At 47.9% G+C, this 19,555-nt stretch overlaps 1 protein-coding gene across 1 annotated transcript; it reads left to right on the top strand.

Annotated features, from left to right (window-relative positions):
- Positions 1-3,191: 3,191 nt before the first annotated feature.
- LOC144374934 (NUT family member 2B-like) lies at positions 3,192-8,983 on the top strand. The gene is made up of 5 exons (XM_078037661.1): positions 3,192-3,853; positions 4,981-5,109; positions 6,147-6,286; positions 6,762-7,138; positions 8,882-8,983. Exons 1-5 carry the CDS (start codon positions 3,192-3,194, stop codon positions 8,981-8,983), a joined length of 1,410 nt encoding a protein of 469 aa, XP_077893787.1.
- The last annotated feature ends 10,572 nt before the right edge of the window (positions 8,984-19,555 follow it).

The following is a 19,555-nucleotide window of genomic DNA, read 5'->3' as shown; positions in this document are numbered from 1 at the left end:
AAGAAGGCTCCCCATAAAGAGCCTCTGGGCTGGTCCTTCTTTCAGTGGGAGCACCTGAAATGACAAAGTGATTTTCGCAGTTACAAACTGGTCATGCCTACAGTAGAGACCACCCTGCTGCAGTCCTTGGAAGCTAAGGAAGCTCTCTACCCTGTGCTCCTTCCCATGGCCAGTTTGCACAAATTGAATTTGACTAGTGTTATTATATGAGCACCTGTGGTCTAGCAGTTTGAAGCAGTGCAAACTGATTGCATGGGGTAAGGGCTGAAGCTCAGTGGCAAAGCACTGACCAAGAGTATACAAGGCCCTCAATTTGACCTTGGTTTAGCAAATAAAATTTGCTTTCAAAATCTGGTCTCCAGCATTCATTACAGTGTATGATTATTTTTTAAAAATTTTAAAAACCTGTGGAATGAGAACATAGTTTTTCTGCACTGCATATTTTATATCACTGCTTCAAAAGAAATGACAAGGGAAGAAAGAATGAAAGAAGCTTCTTTTTAGTGCCTGAATATCATGGTTTGCCCCCTCCTGCCATTTATTGAAAAGACTTATAGTAAGGTGTTAATATTTCATGAACACCAAACTGTGTGTTTTGCAAGCCAGGGATGGGATAAAAAAAAATCATCACCAACAAAAACAACCAGGAAAAAAACACTTTATACATAAAACACAATCCATACCCCACAGATTTTTAGAGTATTGACTGTTCATACCGGTGACTTTGTGGCTCACTGGTCCTGCCCATCATTGGAAGCAAAGACAATTTGGTTGTTGAAAGACAGGGCCACCTGTCACACCCCTCTCCTGTGGATTTTAGAAACTACTTCAAAATGTCCCAGAGGCACACACCACTTGTGTCACCCCTGAATTGCCTGAAGGGAACTCAAGGTTCTTCTATACCTATTAGAGCTCTTCATGGAATGTCTGCCCAGCCCCCCCTCCACCCAGGCCAGCTGTCCTTGGCCCCTCCCCCCCCTGCAGAATGTCTGGATCCAACATTCCACTGTGGTTTACATTTAAACTTTGGCCAGCTTGGCTCAGTTGGACCCTGAGCATCCGTTACAGACAGGTCACTCTCTGGGTCCTGTACTGACGTTTCCCACTGTGGAGACTGTGAGACACTGTGTCAGGTGTCCTGCCTGAACTTCAGAAGGAGGTGAGCCTGGACAGTCAGGGGTCTGTTATCTGAGGGCCAGTCACCCCCCAAACCCTTGGGAGTTAGGATGGAGCACTTACCCTGTGGTCAACTGATTGAATAGAAGGAAGGGAAGGAAAGAGCCTTAGACAGTACACTTGACATGGCCCAGGAAGCCCCGGGAAGACTGATACTGCTCATGGGGAGGAGGGCTCCTAAGACCCAGGTCCAAACTAATCCGGGGAAGTACACTGGGTCAGCAGAAAGGAGAGAGGCCACGGGATTGATTCCTTGTAGAATGGACCCAGGTCACTGCATGGTTTTTTAGGCAGTCACAGATGGTGTCACAGTGAGGGCTTCCTGGAGTCAAGATGCTGAGCCCTGTGTCCATTCTTCAGACACATGGAAGCTGCCTGGGATATCATTCTGAGGGGACTGACTGAGAGTCTCAGATCCTAAGTGGGCAGGGGTAAGAAGTGTTCTTAAGTAGAAAAGTGCCCAATGGGGATCTCAATGACCACAGATGCCGTGCGATATAGTCTCTGTGGGTGAGGCTGCAGGGCACTCCAACTGCCATAGCCCAGGGTCCCTCACAAACTTCCTGCCCAGGAAAACTTCTCCTTCCATTCAGACAGCAGGTGTCATTGATTCCAGAAGGGCAAGGAACCCAGGAAACCTTAGCCAACATAGATTTGGGCCTCTGGGGGATCTTCTGAATCGTTATCACTTTCACACTCTCTGTGTGTAGCCTCAGCTCATTGTTTTCAAGTCAACACAGAAGACTTTGGCTTACCTTCATGGTTTGGTTGGTACTCCATGATAAGGGAGCACATGTGGGGTGCTCTTCATTTTCCAGGATCAGGTTTGAAGATGACTGGGTTCTTTTGAAGATAGGAAGGAGTATAGCACACAGTTAGGAAGGGGCTCTACTCATATTGTCATTGGAACTTAGGCAGCTGTCCTGATTAATACATGCAAGTGTTGAAGTGTGGTACACCTCCCATTCTTTGACCTCACTCTGCATAATGTCCTGGTGAACAGGAATGTGCTCCCAACAACCTTGCTGCAGGTAGCAGCTGGTGCAGGCCTGAGTCTCTGTGACACTTCCCTTCCCATTATTAGGAGTGCAAAGGAAAAGGACATCAGAACGGCTCTAATTCCCAGGCCCAATAAAAAAATGACCAGTGTCTGTGAAAACCTCTGGAAAACCCCAATCCTCACCATCCCATCAACTTCATAAACCTCAGTAACCTTTGTTAGTCAGCCCAGGAGAGGATCTGTGGGACTCAGTGTCTATCACATAGACCTCTTCCCTGGGAAAGGAGCTCCCTGCATTATGGCAGGAACCAGTGAGCACTAGGATCACAGATGGCCAGGCTCTGTCCCCCATTAGTGTTTGGTGTGGGAAGTGCTGGGAGAAGCACCCACATGCTGGGCAGGATGTGCTCCTGGGTGAACTACACAATTCCTCAGCCTCTAGCTAGGCAGACATCTAAATCAGGTGTTTCTTGTTTGTGTGTGGATGCCTAGGAAAAAAGTGGAGGGGTATACAAGGAGTATTAGCAAAAGGAAGGCTGAGGAGGTGATGGGGGAATCATTTTTAGAATCTGTCACCTTCACAAGGGACCCTAAAGCCCCTGCATTTGCCCTGGAGAAGATCCCTTTCCTAGTGGTGAGAATGAGGAGGGGCATGGTGCCACTGAATAGGGTCAAATTGATCCATTTCTAGGGAGTCACCTAGGAGGCCAATGGAGTGTCTGCAAAGGATGCACAAGGGGCCTCTCAGAATCAGGGAAAGCTGAGGTGTCACAGTCAACTGGGAATCCTGGTGTAGTGAAAATGAGATTTCTCAGGGTAGAACTATGACTAAAGGAACACAGCATGAAATTCACTCAAAGGGACATTTGCAAACTGCACAATTTCCCTGCCCAAGGGCCCTGAGCTGGGAGCATTTGTTCTCAGATTTCCACTGAGTAAGAAACTGCTGTCATTTTCCCTCCTCCATTCTCCGCTTTGCTTTGCGTCCACAGCATCTGCATCACGGAGAGCAGGCATGAACTTCACTCCTGGTGCCCACGTGTCTGCGTTCAGGGGCCTACCCTTTCTTCCAGCTGCCCCTGTGCCAACACACCAGCCATTCTGGGAGCTGCCCCCGGCACCAAGGGTGACTGCGCCTATCTCTCAGGGTAACCCTCTGGTGCTGTCCACTTACCCTGGACAATCATATGTGCCAGGGCTGTCCACCTTTGGAAAACATGGGCCACAACTGAGGCCAGTGGGGCCTCCTCATATTCAGAACATTATCCACACTCAGGCACCCCTCAACTGGAGGGCCCCAGGGGCCTTCTGTGGGGGTGTGGAGCATCCTGCTCCATTCCTCACAGCACCTTCTGCCCCGAGGACCACTGTACCTGCCTCAGACAGTGGAGGGATTCAAAACTATGGGATCCACTGGCACCTGGGCCTTCGCCCTCCAGCACCACGACCATTTGCCCAGATGGCCCCCATCATGTTCCCAATGAATGCGCGCCAATGGCCAGGTACAGTGTATGGGGAGGGCGCACTACCCACCTTCCCAGCTGCAGTGCCACCAGATGACACCAGCAGACCTCCCAGCGTGTATGAGAACTTCCGGCGCTGGCAGCGCTTCAAGACCCTGGTCCGCAGGCACCTTCCTCAGACTCCTGATGTGGAAGCACTTTCCTGCTTCCTCATGTGAGTGTTCTCCTCCGGCTCCCCCTTGAGCTCTGTCAGGAGGAAAAGCATGGGTTGGAAAGAGGAGGCTGGGATGTAGGGGAACTGCTCGAAAGGTCCTGAGGGTAAGGGGACCAGCTGAGACCCTTACATTCCCAGATGTATTCCCCTCACACCAGGGAATGAAACGTGCCTTATGTCAGGTGCCCATCACAGGCCTGTGAGTGCAGGCAATCTTTGTTTCCAATAATCATCAGCATCACATGGAGGACTCAAGGTCAGAGGAGGTTCCTGGGGGTAATGTGGGCCAGGAATCGAAGTTGGCTGTCTGACTCCATGCCTCCCCCAGTCATTTCACCTTCCACCATAGACCTGATTGTTCTCAGCACAAGGGACGTCCCAACCACAAGTGGGTTTAGTGGTGCTGGCCTCAACCCAGAAATCTATGGCTACCCATACACATTGTCATGAACTCCTGATCAGGACCCTCTGGTGATGTCACACTCGAGGGGAAGCTGTCTTTGGATACTGCATGGGAATGTTCAACTTTGCCCCAGTTTGTAACTGCTCCTAGGCCATTCTGTGCACCGTCTTCAGTCAGCCTGGGACACCATACATGATGCTATGGAAAATTTGTGAAAAAACAAAAAGGCATTCCTTTCTCACAGTTCTTTAGTCAGGATTCCCAGGTAAAGGGTAACTGACCTAAAATCCCATGATTGCTCTCTCCTCTCCTTGCTTGAAAAGACAGCTGGCTCACCTGTGTCCTCACAGTGTCTCCTCCTTCTCCCAGAAGAACACTAATGCCCTCATGAAGCGCCACCCTCAGGATCTCATCTAACCTTCTAAGCACTAAACGCAGTCTCCAGACACCATTCCATTGGGGGTTAGGGCTTCAACGGGTGAATGTTGGGGGATAAAAACATTCATCACATGGTACACCTCAATGATATTTGAGGAATCCAATCACAATCATGCTGGTCAATGTAGCCCTTGGTGTTAAAGTTGTGTATAAGTATCCTGGAGTCCCAATGTCAATACTTGGAGTTGAACATCATGGGGCAAATATAACAAAGGTAGGAAATTATGTTGTTGGTCTACTGATAAAGAAGGGTGACCTTGTGGACACTGATCCTGATGAATTCCAGCCCAGTGCTTCGGTCTCTGTCCCGACGAGAGCCCACCATGACCATGGAAGAGGGCCTGAGGAAGGGTTTGAAGGAATGGCAGCGCACCAGCAACTTTGATCGGATGGTCTTCTTTGAGACTGCAGAAAAGTGAGCCAGTTTTCAAGGCCCAGAGCCTACTGATGGGGGATCATGGTTTGCACAGCAAGGTCTGGTACAGCCTGTCACCTACCTATGTTTGGGCTCCGAGGCATCTAGCTCTCCAAATAGTGGCTCCTTCTAGCTTGAGGCCTGGGCATTCTCTCAGCAACAATCCCAGAAACTCCAGGCTCCATATTCTTGATTCCAACTCTGCCTTGAGGTTCAGGGTCAGGATGGGGAGGAGGTACCAGCCCAGCCAGAGGGTCTGCTGCTGCTTTGCTGGCTCTGCAGAGGGCAAAAGTTGCACTAGATTCACTCGGGCCACCTGCCTGGGAACTGGTACCTCTTTATAGAGTGAGGTCCATTATAACTCATCAAAGTGGCCACTACTTCAACCTGATGTTCCAGAAGAGGGTGGTGGTGGGAAGTGCATTGTCAGGGCCAGCCACCACCTCAGGTGCCCCCAGGACATGTCTCTGGTCCTTACTTCCTTTGCTCCATATAATCCCAGCCTTTCTAACAAGGGAAGGGAAGAACCCACCCTCATTGGAAGAAACCCAATGTTCTCAGCTTAGCTTTCTCTTCCACATGACCCTGCCTGTAATTTGGTATCCCAGATGATCCTTTCAGGGCCCAAGGTCCCAGCCTCAGTACCCCTGAATTGGGTCAGGACCTCTGGTGTTCCCTGATATAAATCACATCCCTGACCATTTTCGACAACTAAACTGATCATGTGGTTCCTGGCAGAAACAGGAGAGAGCCAGAACAAGGATCAGCTAGGGGCCCTGCCTGGGTCCCTCAGATCTGATTCCCTTAAGGTGCTAGTTGATGTAGTGTTTCCCGAGAACTGTAGTTCTTCCTCTGTAGCAGCTCCCTCCTGTCACTGGCCGGACCTACTTCAGGAAGCAACTCCACATTCCTGCCACTAGCTCCTGACTGATAGCTTAGAATACTCCATAGCCTAGAATCCCACACCAGCACCTGCCTGGTATGGCTAACCTGATTCTCAGCTCAGCCTGTGCCTGCCTTACCCAAATCCCATCAAGGTTCATGGAGTTTGAGGCTGCAGAGGAGATGGAAGATCCAAGGATGCAGTTGTCAGGGGTCTTCCAGTGCCGACCTCCTCCTGCAACTCCGAGGCTGGAAATCCGAAGGCCTCCAGTCCCTGAGGCTGTCCAACAGCCAGGTAGGGTACCCACATTCACACAGTAGTCTATGATAGTGTCCAAACAGTGAAAAAGGCCAAGGCAAGTTGTTGTCCCAAATAAGAACTTTTCCTTCAGTATTGGAGATTCACTCTTACAAGAAAAAAAGCCCCTAACACCTGAGGTCCCTGCCACTCAGCTATGAACTGTGTATTGACTGGGCCAAGTACGGATCTCCTTTCTCTTTTTGTCTATCCAAAGAAACAACACGAGATCTGCCTGGGACTTGGGTCCTGGTAGGGTAGAGTGCATGCATTACCAGTCACTACAAATGTCCTCCCACTTGAATCTCCTAGATGTTGCATCTGGTGCACTATTATATCCCTCGGTTCCTGGGTCAGGTTGTCCTCATGCATGGCATACCAGGTTAAGTCCCCTGAACCCTGCCTACTACCAAGTATTTGGGATGAACATGGAATCCTCATTCACACACCACTCTGGTCCTCCCTGTCCTAGCGTGCACCTCCAGAAAGACCAACCCTAAGGTATGGTCCGCCCGCTCATTAGCAGCCAAACCCAAGGCACCAGAGACAAAGGTGCCTGAGACCAAAGCACGCAAGACCAAGGCACGCAAGAACAAGGTGGCCAAGACCAAAGGGCCAGAGAACAAGGCGCCCGAGGAGATCCCACCTGAAGCCATCCAAGAGTACATGGACATCATGGATGAGCTATTCGGGCCTACAAACTTTGCCACGTGGGAGCCCTCCTACTTGTCTACAGAAGAGCTTGGCGCAAACTTGGGAGAGGAAGGACTAGAGCAACAGCCAATACCGGATGATTTACACCCACATCCAAGTCTCCTGAGCTATGTTGATGAGAACTTTGTCAACAAGGTGAGCTGGGCCTACAATCTTGGTGTATAGAAAGTTTCGGCACTCATGGAATTCAGTTTCCTGGCTTAGAATCTCAGATTATTATTATTATTATTATGTTGTGTGTGTGTGTGTGTGTGTGTGTGTGTGTGTGTGTGTGTGAGTGAGAGAGAGAGAGAGAGAGAGAGAGAGAGAGAGAGAGAGAGAGAGAATGTGCATGCACACATGTGCACTCATACATGGGTGTAGCTGGTAGTTGGGATATAACAACCCCATGATGCAAATGAGCATGGGATTATTATTGCTTCCTCTTTCTCCTAGAAGTCCTCTTGACTTGGGGCCATTTCCTCCCAAGTTCACTCACACTCTCTTCCTTCTCATCCCAGGCAGAGAGTATAATTCATCCTCGCTTCCTGGAAGAAATACTTTCCAACAAGCCACATATAAATATCTTGGCTCTGACAAAAGAACTGGAGCAGCAGGAAAGACACACCACTGACCAGGTAGAAAGCAGAAGGAAGGTCTCCCAGTAGACCTGGGGTAGGTGGTACAGAAGAGAGGCAGGGACACCTGATAATAAAGTGCAGGGACGGCAGGAACAAGAGGGGTTGGGACGAAACAAAAGGTAGACAAGGAGAAAGGGGCACCAGGTAGAACAAAGGAGGTAGAGACACGAGGGTTTCCAGGGTTTCAGAACAGACACCAAGGCACAGAGCAATACCTGGCAGACTAGGAGACAAAGGGACACAAGTATACAGGAAAGGGAATTACCACAGGTGGAGAGGGGAGCAAGGGATAGCAGGTAGATGAAGAAGGCACAGGACCTTACTCATGTGGCCCAGAGGATGTTATCATTATCCTGTCTGTGATGGCTCCCTGAGTGAGTCTGTTCCAGGACACATGATGTAGGATGGAAAAAAAAAAAAGGAAGGAGACATGAGAGCCATGGAAGGGTTCAGGATATCAAGCAGAAAGGAAGCCCAGGGGAGTGTCCAGCAGACACTCAGTGTGTTTTTATGAGACCAAGATGAGTAACAGATCCACTTCCCACTGAAATATGATTGTCCTAATCCCTGTGGCCCATTTCATGCATGAAGAAGAGTTGGCCAGTGCCCATATCCTCCTTCATCTTGTGAAGAAGCACCTTTGCAGGTGCCTCAGGGTCATGATATGTCCCAACAGGACACAAGAGCTTCTGAGGCAGCTGCCAAACAAGGTGCAGAGAAGCGGAAACATCACACTGATCAAGGGGCCAGCACGGAGGACTGGTCCACAGAGGTGGCTTCCCAGGTCGTGAAGAGGAGCAGGACCGCCGAGCCAGAGTTGCTGGGTTCAAAGGACACTGCTGTCCTCCAAGGCTGTCAAGGGTCTTCTTCATTGGGGACCATCCACTCCAACCATCCTCCCCCAAACGGCAGATCCTCCTCCTTAAACCTGGGGAACAAAAGTGTAGTGGGTCCCAGAAAAGCCACTTCTTCTGGGCGGCCACATAAGACAGCCAATGGCTGCAGTGTGGATGAGGACCTCCAAAGCCTGGATTTCCTCCTTAGCTCCCAGCACCGCCTGCTGCCCTGGGAACTGTCCCGGAGCCAGGCCCTTCCAATAGAAACCCTGTGCTCAGGAGATCAAGAAATCCAGGCCCCACCTCCCCAGAGAGGACTCCTCAGCTCCCACCCTCCTCCAGGTGCCATGTCCATGAAGAGTGCTCTCACTGGACGCACATGCTTCATGAAAAACACGCCCTGCACTGGGCCTCCCCTCCAGGTCACTGGAGGGCAAGATGTGGATCTGGAGCTGGCTCAAACCTCACAGCCTCAGAAGAGGAAGTGCACATCATCAGGCAACCAAAAGAAGAAGAGGCCCTGAGGACAGTCGTGTTGACTGGTGGCCTCTGGGGTGGCTGCCCCTCAGGCAAGATCTCACCTGGCTTCATTCTGTGTTGGAAGGTCCAAAGGTTCTTCATCACATAGGACAGTTCCTGTGGGTTCTCAGAAAAATGTAGGGAGTGGGAGGGTATAGTAAATGTAGAAAGAGGGTAGGGGGAGGTACTGAGAGGGGAGGGTCACAATGTTCAATCCTGGGTGGGAAACTGTACCTTGTTTGACTGTCACTGGGAATAAAGGCAGTTTGGTAGGAAAAAAAAATCTCCAGCTTCTGCCTTCTGCCATGTTTTCTGTGCACCTCCATGCAGTGAGAACTGAGAGGTGATAACTGGGGTTGCCAGGACCCAGGGTGCACAAGTGTCCATCTATTGGGTCTTGTTTCCAGATTTAGATGAGTCCTCCCCCTAATCCTGGGAGAAAACAGACAAGATTCCAAAACCCAACTCATCACCTCATGGAAAAGCCTCTCTTGGTTTAGGGGATCTTCTCTGTGTATCCCTCTATGATCTTTGCCTGTTAAACATCTCCCTTACCAATCATCTGAGGGCCTGCTATGAAGAGAAATCACAAAGAGGCAAAGCACATCTCCCTTGGTATTCACAGCTCTGAGGTCTGAGGACTAACTGGTGGCTCTCAGATCTTAGTGTGACTAGTTCTGAGATTGAATGTCAGGGACCCTCAGCTCCTAGTGATCGAAACTGCAATGTTGCCTTCTTGGGATCAGTAGCCAGCCTCTTCCATCAGTTCCCTGGAGATCATCTGACAACTGCACCTAGCAGTTCCTGCAGTTCTCCACTTATTTGATTTAAAAGGTGAACTCAGGCATGCACAGTGTCCTTCCAAGATACCCACAGTATTTCTGCTTAGGCATGGTTAGGGCACTCCACACTAAGGACCATTGAAGGGGGTCCCAAAGGGTTGAGTCCTGTTGAGCACTGCAAATTGGAGTCATCTGGGGAGGACCTGCTATGGAAGCAAAACTCTCTGAGTGACTGTGAGGCATTTGTGGCAGCCATGGCCATCACAGACAGGGGCACAATTTTTTATCAATTTATTGAGAACATTGGGCCCTTCTGTCTCATTTAGATGGAGAGCTGCTTTTGAGCCTTCAAGCCCCTGTGCAATTAAGTAAATTCTAGAAATAACCCTGGAAACAATTTTTTCCTAGACAGCTTCTTTCTCCTCTCCTGAATGATGATGGACAATATTATTCAACTGATCCCCAGCATGGCTGTGGTCTCCCTGTGTAGGCTTCCTGTTGAGAAGACAAGGCCGACCTTTATACCTCTCCCCCCTACAGTTGCAGTTCTGACCGCAACTCACTGGGGACCCAGCAGGCTGCAAGTCCTGACTGCATCCCAAGACAGACCCACCCCCCACTCATGCAGTGCTCTGATCCTCCCATATGTAGTATTGGCCCCACCCCGACCCCAGCCTGACCAATACTGAGTGTGACTGGCCCAAATGTAATGTAATCAAGTTCTCCTACAAATCAATGAGGAAAAAAGAAGGCTGCATATCACATGGTTTGCCAATTAACAAAATGTGGAACTCTACCAAGGAGAATACTTAAATTGCAAGGAGGCCAAATTTTAGTGTCATTTGTGAGATAAAGAACTGGGGTGACTTCAGACATGCACAAAAGTGATTGGAAGTGAAGTTGTTTGTGGTCTGTCATGTGCAATCTAACTCCATGGTTCTCCATAGGACCCAGGTTCCATGCCTTCAGAATCAGGGTCACAAATTTTTATCAAGTACCTATTGACAACTTTGAGCCCTCCTGTCTCAGTTGGATAGAGACCTGCTTTTGAGCCTTCAGGCCCCTCTGACATTAATCAGGTTTCTAGAAGTAAGCCTGGAAATAGTGTTTCTGAAGACAGCTTCGTTCTCCTCTACTGAGTGATGCTGGACAGTGGGGATGGATGGAAAAGTGTGGCATGGAGAAAGGAGGCTGGGATGTAGGAAAACTAGAGGGAACATCCTGAGGGGGGAGGGATAAGCTGAGAGACCTATATTCCCAACCAAGTTCATCACACCAGGGGAGGAAATGGGCCTTATCTCAGGTGCCCATCACAATCCTGTGAGTGAAGCAATCTTGGTGCTCAATGAGCATCACCATCACTCAGGGGATATAAGGTCACAGGAGATTCCTGGAAGTAATGTGAGCCAGGATGGAGAGTTGGTTCTCTGACTCCACATGATTGTCCCTCACTTAGTATTTTCACCTTCTAGCATAGATCTGATTGTTCATGGCAGGCAACATCACAACTAGTGTTGGAGATGCGGGGGGGAGGCACCAGTATAGATCTCTCTGGACACCCAACCACATTTTTCCGAGGAATTCCTGCTTAGGATATTGAGGTGCTGCAGAATTCATGAGTGAGTACTCATTCCATTTGGATCCTCCGTGGAGATGTACATCATTGTCTCAGGCTTTAACCCTGCTCCCAGGGCACTCTGTACTCTGTCTCACTCAAATAAGGCTGCCATATGTACTGCTACAGAATGGGAAGCTGAAACCACAGGCATTCATCTCTCACAGTTCTGAATTTGGGAAACCCCAGAAAGATGGTGCGAGATTTAATGTCCAGTGAGGTTTTTCCCTCCAGGCTTGAGAAAATGGCTACCTTGCCTGTGACCTCCTATGGCTAAGAGAGCTTTAGCATCCCTTCCTTTTTCTACAAGGGCACTAGTACTATCATGGGAACTCTACCCTGATGACATCATTAAAATCTTAAGAGCCGCTGAAGCCACCATCTCATGGAGGTTAGGGCATTCACTCATGCATTCTGCAGGCCAAAGCATTCAGGTCACAATACACAAAAACATCAAGAACTCAAGAGAAATCAGATTCCAGTATAGTACTTGATGTTCTCTCTAGTATATAGAGCATGTCCTGGATGCAGGGAGCCCACATGGGGTGGTCAGAGTGATTGGACAGAAGAGGCAAAGGCAAGGCCTGTGTTGGGTCAGGTCAACTTGCAATGAAGTGTGGGTTGTGGATTGTGACTGATCCTGATGAACCCAGGCCAGTGCTTTGGCCCCTATCTGGACTGGAGCCTACCATGAATCTGGAGGAGGGATTGTGGAGGGGTCTTCAGGAATGGCAATGCATACCTTTGATCAGATGATCTATGAGATGGCAGAAAAGTGTGTCAGGTATCTGGGGCTAGGCCTAAGTGCTCGGGAACATGGGTTGAACAGCTGGCTCTGTTGGAGCTTGTCACCCAGCCAGGAAGGGCATCTGCTACCACAGAGAAAACCACTGAACACTTACATCTCCAAGCATTACTTCCCTCTACCTGGAATGCTGGACACTCTCTAATAGTCCCAGAAGCTCCGACCTCAACGTTCTTAGTTCCACCACTGCCTAGAGGTTCAGGGTTAGGGTGTAGGGCAGTAACCAGCCAAGCTCAGGGGGTGTCCACCATCAGTGAGGTCTGTTCACAGGGTACAAGTTTCACTACCTTGGGGTTGGCCAACCACCTGGAAAATAAACCATCTTCTAGCATATGGATCACCCCTGCTCATGAACAATGCCATAATAAACCCTGATGTTTCAGAAAGATTTAGAGTTCAAAAAACATGATCAGGGAACGCCAGTGTCTCAGATGCCCCAAGCACACACCTCTGGCCTCGTAATCCATGTAATTCTCGCCATTCAAACAAATGAAATACAGCCCTCTTTGGAAGGTGGGTTGGGGTGGGAACCCAGGTGTTCCACTACTTTCAGCACAGCTTGGACTTTCACATGACCTCTGCTGAGTCTTGTGTTCTTGGTATATAGTCCTAACCCCAACATTCCTAGAGAGAGAGTTGTCTTCCATAAATCATATCTTTGACCAGATGCTGAAGCTTGGCTTTTCTGTGTGGTTCAGGGCAGGGACATGAGAAGCCTGGAATAGGTGTGGGAGCATCGTAAAGGAATGTGCCTGGTTCACTAAGGACCACATGGTTCTCTTCAGGTGCTAAGTGATGTCAGGAGCACTCAGAATGGTTTCCGCATTGGGAAATAATCCCTCCTGGGACCAGCCCATCCCATGGTCTGAGCAGTACTCCCCATGCCTGCTACCAGATCCTCATTGCTATGAAGCTACAGCTTGAGTTTTCCAATAAGAAATTCTTTTCTTAAATAATTCTATGTCTTGCTTACCTTTCAGGTTTGTGGATTTTGAGGCTGAAGAGATAGAGGACTCAAAGCTTCAGTTGATGATAGATTCCAGTGTCAGACACATCCAATCCCATAGAGGCTCAATATTCCACATTCTCCAGTCTTTGAGACTGTGCAGCAAGAGAGAGCTAAACACATTCCCATAAAAATTGATGATTAAAAAACTGGTGATGATGGAGTGTGATAACACACATGTGAACACTTTTTCAGAATAGGGCACTTCTCTTGCCAGTGGAACAGCCCCTGAGCATTTGGGATTCCAGATGCCCTTGGATTTGAAGTTTATAAAGCCTAGTCCAAGGTGCTACCTTCTCTCCCCCTGCCTATGTAAAGAGTCAACACACCATCTGCCTAGGACACGAGGCCATGTGGCCCAAGTATATCGAATACGGGTGTCTCAAAATGTCCTCCCACGTGACATACATTGTCCCACAGGTGCAGAGTCTTCACTAATGGTTCCTGATGTCAGAATGTGCAGGGCCATTCTGGACCAGAGTAGATCCCTTAAACATTTTCTTTCACTGAATGGCTGGAGCACAGCTAGAAAAACCATGTATGCATCACCCTCTTACCCTCTGTCCTAGTGTAAACCTCGAGAAAGACTGGCCCTGAGGCTCACCCACCAGAAGTTTAATAGTGCAGGTATCCAGAGACCAAAGTGCCTGACGAGATCACACTTGAAGTCATAACTGTATAGATGGACATCATGAACATCTGGTGGGGTTTCCCAACTTCAACATGTGGGTAGGCCCACATTTGGCCATAGCGAAGTCCATGGGAAACTTGGAAGAGAATGAAATGGAGTGACATCTAAAAGGGGACAACTTGTAACAAGATCTAAATTTCCTGCCCTAGACTGATGAGCTGTACTCCAAGAGGACTTTTTCACCAAGGTGGGCTGGGGTGGGAATCCAGCTGTGTACAAGACTTTGAGAATGTCAACCTAGACTCATGGAATTATCTTTTATTCTTTACATTCTCAGCACTGTTTGTCTGTTGGGTGGGGTAGCTCATGGTCTTGATTTAACAACTCCATGGTGTGAACCAGAAGACACCATCCATGCTTCCTACAAGTCCCAGAGGTGTCTTGGGCTTGGGGACACTTCCTACCAAGGCCACACACAATTTTTTTCTTCTCCTCCAGGTGCAGGCTCCATTTTCCACACCCCCATTTCTTGGAACTATTGCTTTTCATAGGACTACACATGGCTATCTTGACCCTAACCAAAGAGCTGGACCAGGAGGAAGGACTCACCCAGCAGAATGGCCATCAGAACTTCAGTCTGACACCAAGACAGGTGATACCTCCCATTCATTTTTACACATCCCCCAAGTCCCTCTGTCTACCCTCATACCCAATACAGACTGAGCATGGGCCATTTCTGTTCTGTAGCTGGTGAAAATGCAACTATTGCCCTCAAAGTAGAAATTATCAGTGGAGCTGCCCCAAAGTTTTGTTATACCCCGACTAAAGTGCTTCTAAATCAGCTGCCAGCCAAGGTATAGAGGGACATAGTGACAGCACTGGACATGAGTCCTATATGGAGATCTGGCCCACCAGGGGTCACCTCATAGAAAATTAAGAGATTCAGGGTCACATAACCCTAGGTCCTATAATGAAAGCTCACTGGTATCTTCCTGCACTGTTGCGAGTCTTCCTCAATGGTTCCCATCCAGGCCTCAACTCTTCCCTGGACCACAGAATCTCTTCTCTAAGCCTGGGCCACAGAAGGGCAGTGGGTCCCAGCAGGACTTCTCCTACCGGAGCCACATGAGAAAGCAGAGGTGTTTAGTGAGGACAACCATGACCCTCCATACCCCAGACATCCTCCTGGCTTCCCAGCACCTTCTGCTGTGCTGCAACTGTCCCAGACCCAGGACTTCACAAAGGCCCCTTCATCCCTGGAGGCTGAGCACTACAGGCTCCTCAGCCCCAAAGAAGAGTCCTCATCCCTATCCCCCTCCTGATGCCAATCTATGAAGTGAGCTATAGCTTGACACTCAATGCATGCAGGAAAGACACTCTACTCTGGGTCTCATCTCCAGGTCTCTGGAAAGAAACATCTGGCTCTGGGGATGATTCCTATTGCCCAGCATCTGAGAGGAAATGTCAGTCATCAGACCCCAGAGGAAGAAGAAGAGACATTGAAGACAGTAGCATAGGTATCTGGTGAGCCAACCTCTCAGGCAGGGTCTTGGTGAGATCTCCCCTTCAGTACATCCTGCAACACAAGGGGCAAAGATCCTTGTCATTCAGAACTGATCCTGCTAGTCCTCAGGAAAGGGAGGGCAAGGCCAGGGCACTGGGAATGTAGGAGGAAGGCCAAAGGTGGGAATTGGCATGGGAGAAGGACAGAGGTGCATACCTGGGGCAAAGCTGTACATGGCGGGAGTTCACTGTCAAGAGTGAAGAAAAAGCACTTAGTAGAGAAATGTTCTCATGGCTGCTGCCTTCTGCTGTGGTGTCTGTGCTACTCTGTGGGGTGAGGACTGAAAGGAGGGGGTATCTGCAGATTCCATCCCTCAGGGTGCACAGATGCAGGGCCAAGCCCTTGCCTCCATATTTACCTGCACCTTCCACTGATGCTGGAAGAAAAAACAGACCAAAAGCTTAACAGAAACCCAGTCATTATGTTGTTTACATAGCCTCAGTTAATTTAAGGGGCCTTCTCTGTACATCCCTGCATGAACTCTGTCCCATAACCATCTCTGTTACCAACAGGCTGAGGGTTCAAACATCCATCTGGAGAGCAACCACAAATAGGAAAAGTGCACCTCCCTTAATATTATCAGTTCTGACATTCCAGGGACAACATATCTCAGATCTTAGCATTCACAGCCCTAAGAGTGAATGACAGTGACCCTCAATGTCCAGTGGTAATAGCTCTGCAACTGTGTTCCTGACAGGAGGAGACAGTGGCTACTGAGAGTTCCCAGGAACTCTTTCAACAGCCAGTCCTAGTAGCTCTTAGCAGCTCTCCATTGCTCTCTGTCATTCTCTTTCATAACTGCCCTCAGGGTGACCTTCCAGGTCTGCTTTCAGTGCCAGCAGCCTTTCCTGTAACCAGTTCTTAGCAAAATCAGCTCTACCTACTCTACTTGAGATAAAAGGCATGCATAGGTTGAATATAACCATGTACTTGAGGCCTCACTAGGAGTTATGCTGCACCACAAGGGTAAGTGATACAGGCACTTTTTGCATAAGGAGATTGGGAAGGAAGCTCATTTACTTAAAAAGAAATACAAAGGTGGGCTCAAGCACACACAGTATCCTTCCAGGAAACCATGGGACTTCCCTGAGGTTTGGGTAGGAAGAGGCTCCTCATACAGCAGACGCAAAACAGCTAACGAGATTCCAAATGGTGGTATCATTGAAAGAGAATGAAGGATGGAGTCATCTCAAATATACTTTGACCAAATATAATTCTAGGTCACAGTGACATAATTGGGTCAGCCATGAATGTCAAAGACAGGGAAACCACTTTTTCTTTCCTTTTTGTATTTTTGGCGGTGCAGGTTACTGAACTCTGGACCTCACACCAGCTAGGCAAGTATTTTATCACTGTGCCACAACCCAAGCCCCCAAAGATTTCTTTAAATGCCTCTGGGAAAGTGTTGGCCCTTTCTCTTCTGTCTCATGTAAGAGAGATGTTTGGAGCCTTCAGTCTTTTAAACCATCATAGAATTTTCTACAATTGGCAATGGGGATGGCATTTTACTTAGATACCTCTTTTCTGATCCTGTGGAAGAGGCTAGATATCCAGGCTGAACAAATATTCAGCATGACAAAGGGCTTCCTGCAATGGTGGACAAGGCTTGGTTTCTAGGGCAAGAAGTCATGGCACCCTTTGAAACTTCAGCTAACAACACAATCAAGATACATTCTGCCTGTTGTCATTACTCCCCAGATAGCAAGTCAGACAGGCATCCTACAGGTCACTGATAACAATTTCAGCAAACAGGGGAGTGATGGACCATGTAAGTTGGAGCATCATTCACGAACTGAGGTGAGCTGGGGCAAGCTGATCCATCACCCTGCAAGATCCCCACCTACACACATGGGTGATGGCCACTGCAGAATCACACTGTACACAGGCCCTGAAGTTCCTGACACACCACTAAGCAATGACTCAAATTCTTTTTTCCCAAAGCATACAGTAAATGAAAGTGAGGAAATCCAGAGTGAGATTGGGGCTAACTAATAGTGTTAGTGCTTTTCCAAGTGCTAGTTAGCATAAATTGGGACAATAGCATTTGTATTTTTCCAGAGCCTTACCAGCATAAGCTTGGACACATCACAGTGACGCAAGGGCAATATAAACCCCTAGACTAGCACACTTGGTCAGAGAAAGCCAGCTATCAGGTCCCCTCTTGCACTGCAAGAGTTCTATACATGTTCTTCAATAAATCCTACTGTTACATTCACTCTTCCTGGTCTGTAGATTTCATTCTTTGAATTTGCAAGAAAGATCTCAGGAAAAGGAATTGATGGCGAGCCACTGAGTTCTGCATTTACATAGAAGAATATAACCCACCTTTGAGAGGAGCACAAATTCTTAGCTGCAGAAATATGCACTTGACAAAGACTTCACCTGCCAGCAGAAGCAGGAAAACCCCAGTTTCACCTGCTAACAAGGGTAGAAAATCAAGATTGTTCTTTCTGTGCCCAAATTGGGGCTTCTATGGAGGGTGACTGAAATGGAGCAACAAACTGTCTCCTTCATTTCTGGAGTTCTATACTCCTTTTAGAAATCACTTTCTCTTTCAAAAATAATTAATGTCTGTCACCCACCTAAAATTCAGTAGAGCAGCTGCTAGTCTAAAGCCACAGGTGTCAGACTTACTGGAGGAGGCTTGTATAATCTCTTTTGTCACTAAAGTAGGAATGTTGGTCAAGCTCAGCTTCAACCTCTCTCTGAGGAATACAACAGGTCAGTGGATCCATTAAGTGTTTGCTTCTTTTTTTCACTTTCAGACTGACTGGACTCAATGATGGGAAGGGGTCCCTTACCTGGTGTATCTTGGATCCTAAAACAATGTCTTAGTCTTATCCAAGGTCTTTGAAAAACAATAAGACACTAATCCCCAGAGGGTGAGCCACATTGTCTATTGCTCCAGTTTTCTTCCCTTCTTTTCCTTTCTATGTCTCACACATGCACTGCAAACATCATGCAGATTCTGATTTCTTATACTCATTTAAACCCCAATTGTTCAATAGAACACATGAATGAGGTTTTGAGGAATTTTCAATCCTTAGTGCACCTGTTAGGACCCAAATCCCATGCTGTCTCTGGTGAGCTTCACTAAGGAGCAAGGTCCCATTCTCTGGGTTTCCAAACCCTGCCTGTTCAGAGAAGAACCCTGTCAGTTCATCCCTCTCCTAGTCTAGACTTCAGATTAGGCACTTTGCCTCCACCAGGGGAGAAAGCCAAGATACTTTTTTTAAAAAAATTTTCCCACAGCATGGAGGGGATTCTGGTGAAGAAGAAGACACAGCATGACAATTCACAATTCAAAGTCTCTTAAACCATATTAGATTTAATATTTGTGGTAATACAACAGGACGTTAGTGGCCCTAAGAATGAGTATGATAACAAATATATTAGGAAAGTCTAGAATCTTCTTCAGGGCACATGACCTAGAGGGACATGGCTCTCTTTTAGCATAATAACTAGGTTCCTCAAGGACATGTAACTCTGTTTATACTGCCTCCACGATGCATGGCAAAACAGTAAAGAAAAACAGAAGATCACTTCTTTTAAGAGGGAAATGACACAGGAAAGGAATTTTTGAATAATGCACTATTCAGCACAACTAATATGACCATACCCAAACTTATGAAGGCCTCAAGATGTGGTCACTCATGTCTTGAGGATCATAGTACTTTGTGGCGCTAAGAGCAACTACTCCACCTAGCAGGATTCAAAGGGTGGTCATCCATGGCTTTCAGGTCCACATGGCACTGAGGGATACCTCAATATGACAATGGAGGGATGCCAAGGGATGTCTTCTTCCCCTTTGTCTTTCAGATGGGTTATACTCCACCTGACATAGGACTCCTTGAAGAAGTATTTTGAAACATTGCGATTTTTTTGACACTCAGACCCTAAAGAAGTGTCTGGTATTTTTCTAAGCCCAAGCTTGGCCTGAATACCAGCTGGAGAATGTGAAAAAATAGCCTCCTGAGGCAAATATAAACTATAATCCAGTTTACACTTAAAAATCAATTGTAAAAGGGAGAAAAAAGTGGCCACAGGTACCCTATACATAACAAGCTTTTTCTTTTCTTTTTTTTTTTTTTTCCTGGAGACACAACCCAAAATTGTGCAACCAATGTAAATTAGATTCTTCACTCTTGGCTACACTTAAAAAAATGCAATCCAA

The sequence above is a fragment of the Ictidomys tridecemlineatus genome, unplaced genomic scaffold (genome assembly GCF_052094955.1).
Source record: "Ictidomys tridecemlineatus isolate mIctTri1 unplaced genomic scaffold, mIctTri1.hap1 Scaffold_960, whole genome shotgun sequence".
NCBI classification, from domain to species: Eukaryota; Metazoa; Chordata; class Mammalia; order Rodentia; family Sciuridae; genus Ictidomys; species Ictidomys tridecemlineatus.
Note: the sequence above shows the minus strand (reverse complement) of the source record. Positions and strands in the feature narration are given on the sequence as shown.